General features: G+C 40.2%; 1 protein-coding gene and 1 long non-coding RNA gene across 4 annotated transcripts in view; one reads left to right on the forward strand and one right to left on the reverse strand.

Moving 5' to 3' along the window:
• Nucleotides 1–15,482, reverse strand: part of LOC132538615 (uncharacterized) — a 720,469-nt gene that overhangs the window by 189,638 nt on the left and 515,349 nt on the right. The window lies entirely within an intron of this gene.
• OTOGL (otogelin like) overlaps nt 7,762–15,482 on the forward strand; it is a 188,069-nt gene continuing 180,348 nt past the window's right edge. For both annotated transcript variants that reach the window (XM_007525648.2, XM_007525649.2), the window contains exons 1-4: nt 7,762–7,840; nt 8,856–8,895; nt 9,842–9,890; nt 13,605–13,671. In XM_007525648.2, the coding sequence (XP_007525710.2) occupies nt 7,762–7,840; nt 8,856–8,895; nt 9,842–9,890; nt 13,605–13,671 (235 nt within the window). The remainder of the gene's footprint in view (nt 7,841–8,855; nt 8,896–9,841; nt 9,891–13,604; nt 13,672–15,482) is intronic.

A 15,482-nucleotide genomic window follows, 5' to 3' on the forward strand; every position in this document is an offset into this window, starting at 1 on the left:
AGTTAGCGGATAAAGAGCATGAGGTTTTTGTTATTGTTTCCCTTGCTATTGTTCTTTTCTTTTTTTAATTTTTTTATATTTATTTTATTTATTTATTCCCTTTTGTTGCCCTTGTTGTTTTATTGTTGTAGTTATTATTGTTGTTGTCGTTGTTGGATAGGACAGAGAGAAATGGAGAGAGGAGGGGAAGACAGAGAGGAGGAGAGAAAGATAGACACCTGCAGACCTGCTTCACCGCCTGTGAAGCGACTCCCCTGCAGGTGGGGAGCCGGGGTTCGAACCGGAATCCTTATGCCGGTCCTTGTGCTTTGCGCCACGTGTGCTTAACCTGCTGTGCTACAGCCTGACTCCCTGTTCTTTTCTTCTATACTCACCTCCTACTCGTTATAAACCTGGATGAAGGAGGGACAGAAAATTTACATACATCAAATCTTAGTCTGTAAAAGAATGGCTGTGCTGAGAATTCTTGTTATAATTCCTTCTATTTTCTTTTCTTTTTTATTTTTATTTTTATTTTTTTTAAAATTTATTTTATTTATTTATTCCCTTTTGTTGCCCTTGTTGTTTTTTTATTGTTGTAGTTATTGTTGTTGTTGTTGTTGGATAGGACAGAGAGAAATGGAGAGAGGAGGGGAAGACAGAGAGGAGGAGAGAAAGACAGACACCTGCAGACCTGCTTCACCGCCTGTGAAGCAACTCCCCTGCAGGTGGGGAGCCGGGGTTCAATCCTTCTATTTTCTTTACTACACAGAACAATCTAGTGATTTCAAACAGTCATAAACATTCAACATGACATTTTCCTGGAGTTGTCATTTTTATTCGTGCAAATGACTCTTACATTTTTGAACCAAAACTTAAAAATACTATATAAAATCTGAGATGAAAGTTTTCCAGTTTTTATTAGGATGCAGTGCATAGCCTGTCTAAGTTTATATTAAAAATACAGGGGCTGGGCTGTGATGCATCTGGTTAAGCATATACGTTAGAGTGCTTGAGGACCTGGGTTCAAGCCCCCTCTCCCCACCTGCAGGGGGGATACTTCACAAGTGGTGAAGCAGGTCTTCGGGTGTCTCTCTGTCTCTCTCCCTGTCTGTCTCTCATTTTCTCTGTCCTACTCAATTAAAAAAAAAGAAAAAAATGGCTGCCAGGAGGGTGGATTCATAGTGCCAGCACTGAGCCCCAGTGATAACCCTGGAGGCAGACAATAAATAAATAAATAAATAAATAAATAAATAAATAATAAACAGATGTTTTTTCCCTACCACGGTATTGTTGGGGCTCTGCACCTGCATAATTCTTTCTTTCCCCCCACTTAGACTGAGGAGAGGTAGAGAGATAAAGAGACATCACAGCACTGCCCCACCACACATGAAGTTTCCCCTATTCAGGTATCCTGTGTGGTTACTGGGGGTTTGAACCTAGGTTGTCCAGCATGGTTAATGGTGCCCTCTACAAATACTTTTCACAGTAATCCATTGGTTGTCCACTAACATTTTCTCTATTTGTGTGTAGAAGTGACGGTTAGGTCATCAAAATTTTAGACTTTTTTTAAAATTTTTTTTTTTTATTTAAGAAAGGATTAATTAACAAAACCATAGGGTAGGAGGGGTACAACTCCACACAATTCCCACCACCCAATCTCCATAACCCTCCCCCTCCCCTGATAGCTTTCCCATTCTGTATCTCTCTGGGAGCATGGACCCAGGGTCATTGAGGGTTGCAGAAGGTAGAAGGTCTGGCTTCTGTAATTGCGTCCCCGCTGAACATGGGCATTGACTGGTCAGTCCATACTCCCAGTCTGCCTCTCTCTTTCCCTAGTAGGGTGTGTCTCTGGGGAAGCAGAGCTCCAGGACATATTGGTGGGGTCTTCAATCCAGGGAAGCCTGGCCAGCATCTTGGTGGCATCTGGAACCTGGTGATTGAAAAGAGAGTTAACATACGAAGCCAAACAAATTGTTGAGCAATCATGGACCCAAAGCTTGGAATAGTGGAGAGGAAGTGTTAGGGAGGTACTCACTGCAAACTCTAGTGTACTTCTGCTTTCAGGTATATATTTTGCAGTAGTTTATGGATACGTGTGAACATAAGCTCTCTCTCACAGAAACTGGTGTATATCTAGGTTATGGGACTTTGTTAGAAAGTGAACCACCTGAGATGAAATTAGAATGTACTATGAAAGGAAAGGTCTCACCCGAGTAATGAAGCTGAAGGGTTGTCATTCCACATGTGAAGTCTCTGGACACAGTCTGAGGTGAAGCATGTTGAGGTGGCAATCGTTGCGTTGGTTAGGTTGTGATCGGCAGATACAATATTACTTGATATGTATTGGGAGAGGCATACGGGAAAGTGGGCCCTATCCAAGGGTTCCAGGACTGGGGGAAGTAGAGGCTCTATAGTGGAGATGTGAGGTTCCTGCTGTCTTAGGGTTCAAAAAGACAATGTATAGTTAATGTTCTCATCACATTATTTGGTAATTGGGTTAACTTTGAAAAGTCCTTTTGTTAGGGTTTGCTGTACAGTACCCAGTATCTTGTATATAGCTGTGCTATTGGTTGCTTCTGATCTACTTGGTCTAGGCTTTTGAGAGAGTCTGCATATCAATTACACAGCCTATATATTAAAAAGATTCAGTTTGTGTTTTGAAAAACTTCGAGACATACAATTAACTTTCCCCCTCTCGTATTAATTAACTAGTGATTTATATGACTACATTTTACTAAGAGTGTACACAAACACCATTCCTACCACCAAAAGACTGTTACCCATCCCTCCCACCTACTCCCACCCCCCACTGGCCCAGGAAGCTGCATGTCTACCCCTCACTACAGGGTTATTACTTTGGTGCCCTACTTACAATTTGGTCAGGTCCTGCTTTTAGTTTCTCTTTCAGATCTATTTTTTTAAATTTATTTTTATTTATTTATTCCCTTTTGTTGCCCTTGTTGTTTTATTGTTGTAGTTATTATTGTTGTCATTGTTGTTGGATAGGACAGAGAGAAATGGAGAGGGGAGGGGGAAGACAGAGAGAGGGAGTGAAAGATAGACACCTGCAGACCTGTTTCACTGCTTGTGAAGCGACACCCCTGCAGGTGGGGAGCCAGGGCTTGAACCGGGATCCTTATGTGGGTCCTTGTGCTTAGTGCCACCTATGCTTAACCCTCTGCACTACAGCCCAACTCGCAAAATTTTAGACTTTTACAGCACAATACTGAACAAGTTCCCACCTGAGATTTTCCCACATGTATGTCAACTGTGAAAAAATAGTAAGTGCAAATCAAAAACAGGAAGGACCTGGGTGATAGCAATATGTAGAACTTGCATGTGAGAAGTTCCCGGTTCAATCCCTGGTAGCACCAAGAGCCAAAGCTAAGTGGTGCTTTGGTTAAAAAAGAAGAAAATAAATAAGCTAATTAAAAGGAAAAGGGAAAAATCAAGCTGTCATTTTTTTGGGAAAATTTACTTCCATCATTAATTTGTAGGTAATTCATATTCTTTTTTATTTTTATTTATAAAAAGGAAACACTGACAAAAACCATAGGATAATAGGGGTACAGCTCCACACAATTCCCACCACCAGAACTCTGTATCCCATCCCCTCCCCTGATAGCTTTCCTATTCTTTATCCCTCTGGGGGCATGGACCTGGGGTCATTATGGGGAGCAGGAGGTGGAATGTCTGGCTTCTGTAATTGCTTCCCTAATGGACATGAGTGTTGTCAGGTCTATCCATACTCCCTAGTGGGGCAGGGTTCTGGGGAAGCGGGGCTCCAGGAAACATTGGTGGGGTCATTTATTCGGGGAAGTCTGGTTGGCATTATGCTGGCATCTGGAACCTGGTGGCTGAAAGAAGAGTTAATATATAAAGCCAAACAAATTATTGACTAATTATGAACCTAAAGGCTGGAATAGTGCAGATGAAGAGTTGGGGGGGGTTCTCCGTTTTGTAGATAGCTAGTTGGTCTATTCCAAAGGGCCCATGACTATACTAGTTGTTCCCTGAGCCTGACCTCTGATATGCAGCCATGGCATCATCTTCCTAGGTTATTCATAGTCTAAGCTGACTTATCTGGAAAACTGTGAAGGCAAGAGAAGCCACTACTACAAATTAAGGTGGGAATTAGTAGTACATTTTGTTTATATACATTTCCTTCCTTTCCAGAGTCAACATGTATTATACATAAACAAATTTATTACCCTGGAGAAAAGCTGTTGCTTTCTAAACGAATTCCAGGTTTGCCTTTTTAATTTAGTATTTATGTCTGTCTTCTTTTAAATATATTTTTATTTATTTATTTATTTATTTGATAGGACAGAGAGAAATGGAGAGGGGAGGGAGATACAGAGAGGGAAAGAGAGAGTCACCGGAAGCACTGCTTCACCATTTTTGAATCTTCCCTTCTGCAGCTGGAGACTAAAGGCTTGAACCTGGGTCCTTGTGCATTATAATCTGTTTGCTCAACCAGGTGCACCACCACCCAACCCCATATCTTCTTAAGTATCTTGAATATTCTATAGTTGTTTTTTTTTATTGATGATGATTAGTACATGATTTTTGACCAATATTTAGGTTTTAACTGTAACAAGCCCTTTATGTTTAGAGCTATATGAATTTATTATATAACTAATTTAAGATTAATGTTTTAAATGTCTGTATTGTACAAGGGCATTTGTGTGTTTGTGCACAGGCATATAGGGACTTATAATTATACTGATGTCTGTGTATGCTTTCAAGCTTTAAAAAAAAGAATTTAGGAAGGACAGATAGCTTAACTGGCAGAGTGTTTGATTCTCATGCCCGAGGCTCCTGGTTCAAGTCCTGGGTTACTTATACTGGAGTGGTGTTCTTGCTTCTCTCTCTCTTTAATCTGAAACAAATCTTTGTTTACTTATTATTTTAAAAATTTTTTACTATCTTTATTTATTTATTGGATAGAACCAGAAATTGAGAAGAAGGCAGTAAATAAGCAAAGCTTTCCTGCAGGTGGAGACCTGGGGCTTGAACCTAGGTGTTTGCACACTGTAACATGTGCGCTCAACCAACTGTGCTACCATTTGGCCCCTGAAACAAATCTTTAAACATGAATTTATTTTAGCATTTTTATTGAGGAGTTAATGGTCTAGTTTGTCACATGGGTACACCCCCATAAAAGACCTCTGCAGAACTGTCATCCCTCCCCCCCAGTTTAGGCCCCTTGTCCCCCCAGGACCCCTTTCCACCCCCTCCTATCTCCTCCTTCCTGAGAGTCGTTTGCTTTGGTGCAATCCACCCCTGTCCAATCCAAGTTTTATTTTGTATTTTCCTTCTTTGTCCTTGTTTCTTAAGTTCCACTTGTACGTGAGGTCATTTGATATTTGTCCTTCTCTTTCAGGCTGATCTCACTTCATATGATGCCTTCAAGCTCCATCCAAGATGAAGTAAAGCGGCTGATGTCACCATTTTAAACAGCTGGGTAGTATTCCATTGTGTATATAGACCATCATTTAAAAAAATTATTCCCTTTTGTTGCCCTTGTTGTTTTATTGTTGTAGTTATCGATGTCGTCGTTGTTGGATAGGACAGAGAGAAATGGAGAGAGGAGGGGAAGACAGAGAGGGGGAGAGAAAGATAGACACCTGCAGACCTGTTTCACCGCTTGCGAAATGACTCCCTTGCAGGTGGGGATCCGGGGGCTCAAACCAGGATCCTTACTCTGGTCTTTGCACTTTGTGCCATGTGCGCTTAACCAGCTGCGCTACCACCCAACTCCCCCCTCCCCTTTTTTTTAAGACACTCATCTATCGTTGAGTTTCTTTCTAGCTTTGGCTGTTATGAATTGTTCTGCTGTGAACATAGGTGTGCACAGATCTCTTCTGAGAGGTGTTTTTGTTTCATTTGGGTTAACCTCCAGGAGAGATTTTGCTTGGTTATAGAGTAAGTCCATTTCTAGTGTTGTGAGAAATCTCCAGACTGTAAAATATGAATTTAATAGCCAAACACCTTTTCTTGGCTTATGGTTAGTAATCATACAGGCAGTGAAAGGAAAATAGGAAAACGTAGTTCAAATCAAACAGAAGTGAATGCTAACTGAATCTGGAACACCAGGCTCTGTTGACATAATTGATATTGGAGAGACAATGTATTCCAATGTCAAAGCTTCACAAAACACTTGCAAGTCATTGCAGAAGAGACATCTGAGTCTAACAAGCCCTGTGATCCATTATTATTATTATTATTATTATTGGTGTCAGAGATGGTTCCTGTGTATTTAGCCATTCCCTTATACTCTGCTCTCATTAGTTAACTGGATCTGAAAAGAGAGCAGGCAGCCGATAGCATGTGCTTAGGAAAAGTACACACATCATGCATCATGTAAGCATGGCTTCCACTCATTTGCGGGGCTGAAGCCATCCCTCTGGAGCCGTGACGAAATATCAGAGTGGTTCTCTGATGTCAGCCAGTTGTTTTCAGATAATCAAGGTCATACTTCTGAATAAGAAGTCCTTCTTTGTTAAGTACATGTCGCAGTGGATTAAAGAACAGGGTGTGAAGGGAAACCTTCCATAGCTGGGTGAATTACTTTGTTTTCTGTTTACAGAAACAAAAATAGAATTTGTGTGTGTGTGTGTGTGTGTGTGTTATTTTCCTTCTGCTTCAGAAGACTTAACAGGAAAATTTGTGAGAATGGGAATTTTTTAAAAAAAATTTATTTATTTATTTTGCCTTTTGTTGCCCTTGTCTTTTTATTATTGTTATAGTTATTATTGTTGTTGTTATTGATGTTGTCATTGTTAGATAGGACAGAGAGAAATGGAGAGAGGAGGGAAAGACAGAGAGGGGGAGAGAAAGATAGACACCTGCAGACCTGCTTCACCGCCTGTGAAGCGACTCCCCTGCAGGTGGGGTGCTGGGGACTCGAACCAGGATCCTTGTGCTGGTCCTTGTCCTTTGTGCCACATGTGCTTAACCTGCTGCACTACCACCTAGCTCTCTGGAAATTCTTTTTTTAACTTTATTTTATCTGTTAGGACAGAGAGAAACCTAGAAGGAAGGGGATAGAGAGGAAGAGACAGAGAGAGAGAGAGAGAGAGAGAGAGAGAGAGACTGACCTGCAGCTCTGCTCTACCATTCGTGAAGTTGTCCCCTTGTAGGTGAAGACCAGGAATTTGAACCTGGGTTCTGTGCACTGTAATGTGAGTGTTTAGCCAGGTGCATCACCACCCATCCCACTTGGCACAGCAATTTATATGCTTAATCTACATTATACTGGGAGTTGAGTTGAAAATCTGTATACATACTATTAGTTTCCTTTACTCCCTTAAAGACAATAACATTTTAGGAATGACTGATGGGATTTAGTTTCAAAGGACAGTCATTATTTTGTGCTCAAAGCGCAGAGCAGATGAATGTTAGCAATCATAGTTATGTCTTATGATGTCAGGAGAGAGCAGGCTGTTGAAGCTGCTGTCGTGGGAGGCTGTCAAAGGCTAACACAGGCTTACAAAGTGTGTGCTGGGCTGGCGTGGGCTGGCGTGTAACCAATACAAGCTCAGGTAAGAAAACGGCCATGCATTACTAATGAGACTCTCTTTCAAAAGGTTGCCTGCACGTTCCAAAGCATCAGATGCTGTATGTAGTTAGACTTGGATTCCCTTTTCAAGGACTTTAATTACAAAGTTGTATTAGTAAGAATCTGAGCATTCTACAAGTAACTCATCAGTCTAAGATGCCATCCTAGTCAAGATCCACATTTGGTTACATTTCAGGGACAAAGGCTACACTGAAATGAACATTGTGAGAAAACTCAATTTGATGACACCTTGGAGTATATTCTGGCTTCATATCTTGCTGCTCTCCTTACAAGGTAAGCACTTGGGACACATTGTTACCTTATTCTTGTTATATTTCTGACTCTCTTGCAAGTATAGTAACCGTTTCCTCTCACTGGATCTTTGAAGATATTAGAATAAACAATACCCAGGCCATCATTTTTTTAAAAAGTTGTTAATAATGTAGGAAATGTAGAAGTTTTATGTTTCTCAGTCTGTTCTTTAAATGGTAATATGCTTTAAGAGGGCATGTATCTATCTCACTTGAGGAGAAAGTCTGTTTCTCTTTTTCTTCTTGTAAAAATTATTTAAAAATACTTGCCTGTGTATTCAAAGCATGTGAATTTTTATAATATACAAAAAAGTGAATGCTTAAAATGCCTTTGTGTCCTCTACCCAAAGAATGATAAGTCCTTTAAGAATAATCCTAACATTTTGGGACTAAGACTTGATTTTCAGTAGTTTCATAGCAATTGTATCTATACAGTAATTTTTATAAAGTGATTTGATAAGGAAAGCACTTTACTTCCAGCTGTTAGGTTTTCTCTTTCTTTCTATTTTTTTCTGTGAAAAGAGGTCTTTATTTGGAGACTCTCGATGAGGTGGAATAGATCCCTCAAGATAAAATATGGAGATGTCAGAGACACTGTCTTTCCTAAGCCCACTACATAAAACTTTAAAGAGAAAATGTCCTAGGGAGTTGAGAGCTGGAGGGGTCCTTGGAGATAAACTTGTCCAACAACGTCACTTTGTGACTGTTAGATTTCTTGCTTAACTTCAGGATCAAAACAAAATCTTGACTCTGACTCCCAGATTAGTGCTCAAACCACTGTTGTATGCCTGTGTGTTAAACTAGCTACACTGACCCTGCACTCTGGGTTCGTCCTCACTCTGATGTCTCAAAGGGAATTTGCTGGTCAAAATTCTTTAGGAAAGAATGAATGCAAAACTCTGTTTTGGAATTCATGTTGAAAGAATCTGTTCATAGATTGTGGCTAAGATAGTTGAAAATCTTCTGTCCTTTCACACATATGTATTTATCCCTGGCAGGATATATTTGTGCACCGTCAACCTTGACAAAAGCATCAAGGTGAGTATTTTTTTGTTCTTTGGGTCCTTTGAGGCATAGAGCTAATGACAGTAAGTCGACCTTAGCAGGTAACTGTCTACTGTTGAAGAAATATATTTCACAAAGCAGAGGCATAAATATTTTCCTCTAAAGTATTTAAAAATTTAAACATTATTAAGTACTTTTTCTTATTTATGAGGCAGACACATATCTTGTAATTTCACTGTAAGAAAAGTTCTTGGTGGCCTCCAATGACTAGATGATAAGGAGATACGTGAAATGAAACAAATCTCTCTATTTGTCCCCTTTTATATTATTAACATTAGACACTATTGATGACAGATGTGCTGTATCCTTAACTTATAGAGGAAACCACTTTTTAATGACAAGAGTAATGCAACTGTTCTTAGCAGTAAATACTAAAATTCATTATATTTTGGTTTAAACTGATTTGCTAATGAAAAGTAGAATTCTGTTCACCCTGACTGATAATCACAAGTTAATGTACTGCCTCATATTAATGCCAATCTCCATGTCCTTTATGACATGGAGAGAGAGAGAAAAAAAAGGGGGGGGGGAAGAGATCATGTTTGAAAAAGGTAGATGTGTTCTTGGCAAATACTTATCAGTTTTATGAAGTCATGTGGAGAAATTATCATGCCTGTTGGCACTACAGTGCTCCACTATTTTGTTTCTCTATCTCCAAGTTCCTTCCTAAAATTCCTTTTATATCAGAGGCTGGAGAGATTTGGGGACACTTCTGAATTTTGTAAATTGATACCTCCCCCACACACCAAATCTAACCCCTGCAACAGGGGGAGGGGGGCCTTCTAAATGTTCAGCCAAGAAAGACCTCTTTGATAAAATGATGAAAATCAGGAGGAAAACACCAGCTCTCTCTTGGGAAAGGCTTGTTCAGGTTGCCTAGGGGCCTTTGACTATACAAGTTCTTTTTGTTTCCTTCCAGAAAGGAGTTTAATGAAAATCCACAGAAAAGAGGTCTTTTAGCAGCACAGGTAAGTTGTCTGCCTCAGATGAAGAGGGAGGCAGAGAAGTAATCCCTTCTGCTTTGGGACCCTGCTGTCACTTCAACAATGAGACCTTTGTGGAGGGGAAATAAAATGCTAAAAAAAACAAGTCAGGAAAGAGGACGAAGAGGCAAAGCCACTTGCTCTTGCCTTTCTGCAACCCTCCCTTTTCTGCTGGGTTTTACACTGGTTCGCTTGCCATCAAAGACTTCTTGACATCCACTTCCCGTGACAAGCTCACCGTGTTTGTAGAGTATTGAAGATCATCTACTTGTCAGAAAATTCCAAGTGGTTTAAAAATTAAACACAGTGTGAGTCATGACAATGATTGCAGGACAAATGCAAGTCAACAGCAAGAGAGAGTGAGGCTTGAATGATTCCAGTCAGGTACACCAAAGGTCATCAGAGGTGTTCTGCCAGACGGCCTTTAGATAGTCTGATGAATTTAAATTAGAGGCTTTTATGGTGAGCTCTCTCTTTTTTTTGTTTTTGTTTTTTTTTAATTGGCGATTTAATAATGACCGACAGGATTATGGGATAAGACGGGTACAATTCCACACAGTTCCCACCAGCAGAGTTCTGTGTCCTATCCTCTCTATTGGAAGCTTCCCTATTCTTCTCCCCCCCCCCTTTGTTGCCCTTGTTGTTTTTCATTGTTGTTGTAGTTATTGTTGTTATTGATGTTGTTGTTGGATAGGACAGAGAGAAATGGAGAGAGGAGGGGAAGACGGGGGTGGGGGCGGGAGAGAAAGATAGATACCTGCAGACCTGCTTCACCACCTGTGAAGCGACTCCTTTGTAGGTGGGGAGCTGGGGCCTGGAACCAGGATCCTTACTCCAGTCCTTGTGCTTTGTGCCACGTGCACTTAACCAGCTGGCTACCGCCCAACTCCCTCTTTTTTTTTTTTGCCAGACCACTGGTTTATGGTGGTGCAGGGGACCGAACCTGGGATTTTGGAGCCTCAGGCATGACAGTCTCTTTGCATAACCATTATGCTATCTACCCCCCACCCTGAAGCTTCCCCATTCTTTAGTATGGACCAAAATTTTTTACAGGGTGCAGAAGGTAGAAGGTCTGGCTTGTAATCTGTTCTTCCCCTCCAAGCCACTCATGACAACATTACTACCTCCATAATGTCCCTCTCCTTTTCTTCCTCTCTCTCTGGGTGCTGACACAGCTGGAGTTCAGAGCCCCCTTATCCTCTTACTCTTATCACTTCTACCCCGCTGGGAGTATGGATCAATGTTGTTTTAGGGGTGCAGAAGGTAAGTGTTCTGGCTTCTGTAGTTGCTTCTCTGCTGAGCATGGGTGTTGGCAGGTCAATCTATATCTGATTTTTTTTTTCTCAGAGCACTGCTCAGCTCTAGTTTATAGTGGTGCAGGGGATTGAAGCTGAGACTTTGGAGCCTCAGTCACGACAATCTCTTTGCATAACCATTATGCTATCTTCCCCTGCCTTCCACTGTCATTCTCCATGGAAGAAACGTAGCTTGAGGTGGGTGACAAGATATGAGACAAAAACCAGACAATATGTTTTTGCTTTGGTCTAGCATCCAGTGTTCTGTGTTCAGATTTTGCCTAGTAGCCAAATTTAGTAGGATATTACCAGCCTTATAAATGCCTAGCCCAATTCTTGTTGCTTTACTTAATGCTTCATTTCAGATACTAGAACTTTATGGTGGGGGGAACCTGGGGAGATAACATGATGGTTATGCAGAACTTGACAAGGAAGTGTTGCTGTTCTCCTTTGCAGACTGTGAAACAGATGCTGAACCATAGGTCAGATAATCTGCTCGAGGTCAGACAACTGCAGGGCAGAGCAGCTCATAGGATTCACTGGAGTCAAAATAGGAAGGTTTTGGTGTGTGGGAGACATTGCTGTTATTTATCTATTTATTTATTTAAGACAACTGCAAAGAATATGGCTAAAGAGAGAATGGCCTGGTTGTCTTTGGAGTATCAAAGTCTAGGCTTTCATGAGTCTAATTTAGTTACAAAACATTGGCAGGAACAAAAAGGGAGGAGATTGAGCAGAGAGGATTAAAAGAAAAAAAAAAACATAGGATGAATGAGAGCAGGGAACAATGAACTTGGAGTCAGGAAGGAGGGTCAGGAGTTTAGAAGGGAGGTTACAAATGATGAAAGAATATGGGAGTCCTTTATGTATGCTAATGAGAGAAAAAACAAACACAAACAAGCCTTTGTGTAAAGGATGGAGATCAGAATAAGCTGAGTTGGGAATGACAGGTTAGTACTTGAAAACACATCCCAGAACAATTTGTAATAGACAAAACCTGGAAGCAATGTAGATGTCCGGCAACAAATGAGTGGCTGAGGAAGTTGTGGCCTATATACATGATGGAATACAACTCAGCTATGGTGAATCACCTTCTTCACCTCATCTTGGATGGAGTTTGAAGGAATCATGTGAACTGAGATCAGTCAGAAAGATAAGGATGAAGATGGAATGATCTCACTCATGGACAAAAGTTGAGGAATGAGAACAGAAGAAAAATTACAACATAGAACTTGGACTGGGTTTGGTATATTGTACCAGAGTAAAGAACTCTGGGAGCTGGAGGCTGGCAGGGGTTTCAGGTCCTGGTACATGATAGAGGAGGGCGTAGGCTGGGGGTGGGAGTATTTTGCAGAAAACTGAGAAATTTTACACATGTATCAACAACTGTATTTACTACAAACCACTAGTCTCCACAATAAAGTAATAAATTAAGAAGAACACATATTTCCTAGGCTCTGTTTCTTCTTATGTTTTACCCTTATCAATTTTTTAATGTAATTTACTCAATTTGATAATTGTGTGGCAAAGTCTTATAGTGAACATAATACTATTGGAAAGGGTATTGCCCCAAACCAAACTCTAGATTGGTATTAAGTTTAAATGAAAGTAAAATCTATTAGTTTTTAGTAACCAACAACACTTGTTATAAAGCCATATTGCCCTCTTATGGGTTGCTTAGTTTAACTATCTCTTTATTACTTATTTTTTCTTTAAAATTTTTTTTATTATCTTTATTATATTTATTGGATAGAAACAGCCAAAAATCAAGTGGGAAGAGGGAGACAGAAAGCAAGACAGAGAGACACCTGCTTCACCACTCATGAAGCTTTCCCCCTGCAGGTAGGGACTGAAGGGAGGGAGAGCACAGGGGGAAACATGGACTGGACATGATGTACTGCTCCAAAGCAAAGGACTCTGGATAGGGAGGGGAAGTGAGGAGAGGAAGAAAACTTTAGGGGCCTGTTACATAATGAAACTATGCATATGTCAATGACTGCACTGTAAGGCATTGGACCCTCAGTAAAAAAAAAAAAGTGCTTGATTTATTAACTAGATAAAGAGAGAAACTGAGATGGAAGGATCAGAGAAGAAGAGAGGAGGAGAGACACCTGCAATCCTGTTTCACTACTTGTAAAGCTTCTCCCCCTGTAGGTGGGTTTGAACCTGGCTCCTTATAGATGGTAAGGTGCGCATTCAGCCAAGTGTGCCACCACACAGCCCCTGAAGTCAGGTTTCTAACAACAAATCACAGTGAGCCCTTAACTGCTTCAGAGATTACCTCAGGAGTTCAAGATATTACAAGGCCAGACCTTTATTATTATTCAACTTAAAGTGATTTTCTAATTAGTATGTTTGTTTTGAATTAAATAATTGATTTGAACTCTTGTTCTTTCTTTCCAAGTCTGAGGCAACCTCTCCAAGATATTTCTTTCATGATGCTATCAACTGGGGTGAAAGCAAAATAAAAGGTCAGTATGACACCTGTGTTTCTGTCTTTCCTTCTCCAGAGGCTCCTTTGTGGGCTATATATTTGAATCAACTCTTATTTTCATGTAGCTCAGGAAGGGAACTATGACAGAAGTAATAGACCTTAGTAGGAGATTCAGTTCACTGCCTACAGAAATTGAAATCATTTTTCTACTTAAACAATATTAACACAGACAAAAAATTGATAACTGTATGACCAGGAAAGATATCACTGATTATCAGAACCACTTTTCCAGAACTAACTACTTGATCATGGAGTCCTTGGATTACTATTTGTGCCTATAAATTTATCATTCCATTAGGTATGATGGTGATAGCAGTCTAAAGATTTAATTTGAGTTTTTCATTGCATTAAAATGACAAGGATTCCTGACTAGCTTGGGACTTAGTTTTATTTTCAGGGAAATAATTTGGTTCTAAGTAATTTGGTTATAAGTAATTTTTCAAAGCAGATACACTTGTTTATCTACATACTTTTGACACTTAGCCGTTGGAAAATGAAAGGTTGTGGTCTAAGATAAAAATTGAAAGACTGATACACACCTTGAGGGAGAGAAAGCTGCATTAAAATTTGTGAAAAACATTATTTTTTTACTTATACTTAGGACTAAGTCGAAAGAGCTCATTTTTCCTCAGTGAAATTCTCCTTAGAGATTTGTATATCTTTAAAAGGAGACAGACATATTATCTCATATAACCATGATCTTGATGTGGCAGGGTAGTAGGGCTTTCTAATTCATAATGTTGGGAGAACTGGGGTTAAGTTGTTACCATTAGAAAGGTACCTTTTATGATCTTAAAATATTACAGAGAGGCCCAGTCTTTAATAAATTATGACAACTCAAGATGTGCCCAGTTCTCTTCCTGTGTGACATATGTCCTCCCTGTTTGATTCTTTTTATTGGTTTAGTAGTGATCAACAAGACCATGGGATAAGAGGGGGTACAATTCCACACAAATCCCACCACCAGGGTTCTGCATCATATCCCCTCCATTGGAAGTTTTCCTATTCTTTATCCTTCTGGGAGCATGTACCCAGGACTGTTACAGGGTGCAGAAGGTGGAAGGTCTGACTTCTGTAATTGCTTCCTAGCTTTTTCCAAAAGGGAGACCCTGAATCTCATCTGCTCTATTCTTACCTTTAGGTTTCTGATTATTAAGCCATTTGTTCTGCTTTATAGATTACTGCTTTTCAGCCACCAAGTTGAAGATGCTACCATGATGCCGTCTTGATTTCCCTGGGTAGATGACCTCACCAATATGTCCTGGAGCCTCACCTCTCCAGGGCCCTGTTTGATTTTTTTTTCCCCATTTGCCTCTTGTTCTCTCCTTAGTAGAGACATATATTTCAATGCAATTATTTTGATTTCTAGAACTCACAGAGGAGTTCACAAGTTCTCCCTTCACCTTTTCCAACAAAATCCTTCAGAGGAAGTTTTTCTCTTCATGAAAAAGTAATTTTGGGGGTGGCCAGCAGTGACTGTGACTTCTGTCTCATTAAAATGAAATGTGGGTCAGAAAGCAAGTGTCATATGTACCTACTGAGCCAGAGGACTAGTGCACAGACTTCAGATGAAATCATTCCATTAAAGGAAATGGTGACTTCCGGGCAGTAGTGCAGCTGGTTAAGTGCACATGGTGCAAAGCGCAAGTACCGTGGAACGGTACTTCTCTCCTCCTCTCTGTCTTCCCCTCCTCTCTCCATTTCTCTCTGTTCTATCCAACAACAATGACAACAATAATAACTACAACAATAAAACAAGGACAAACAACAAAAGGGCATAAATAAATA

Source organism: Erinaceus europaeus, chromosome 5, assembly GCF_950295315.1.
Source record: "Erinaceus europaeus chromosome 5, mEriEur2.1, whole genome shotgun sequence".
NCBI lineage: Eukaryota > Metazoa > Chordata > Mammalia > Eulipotyphla > Erinaceidae > Erinaceus > Erinaceus europaeus.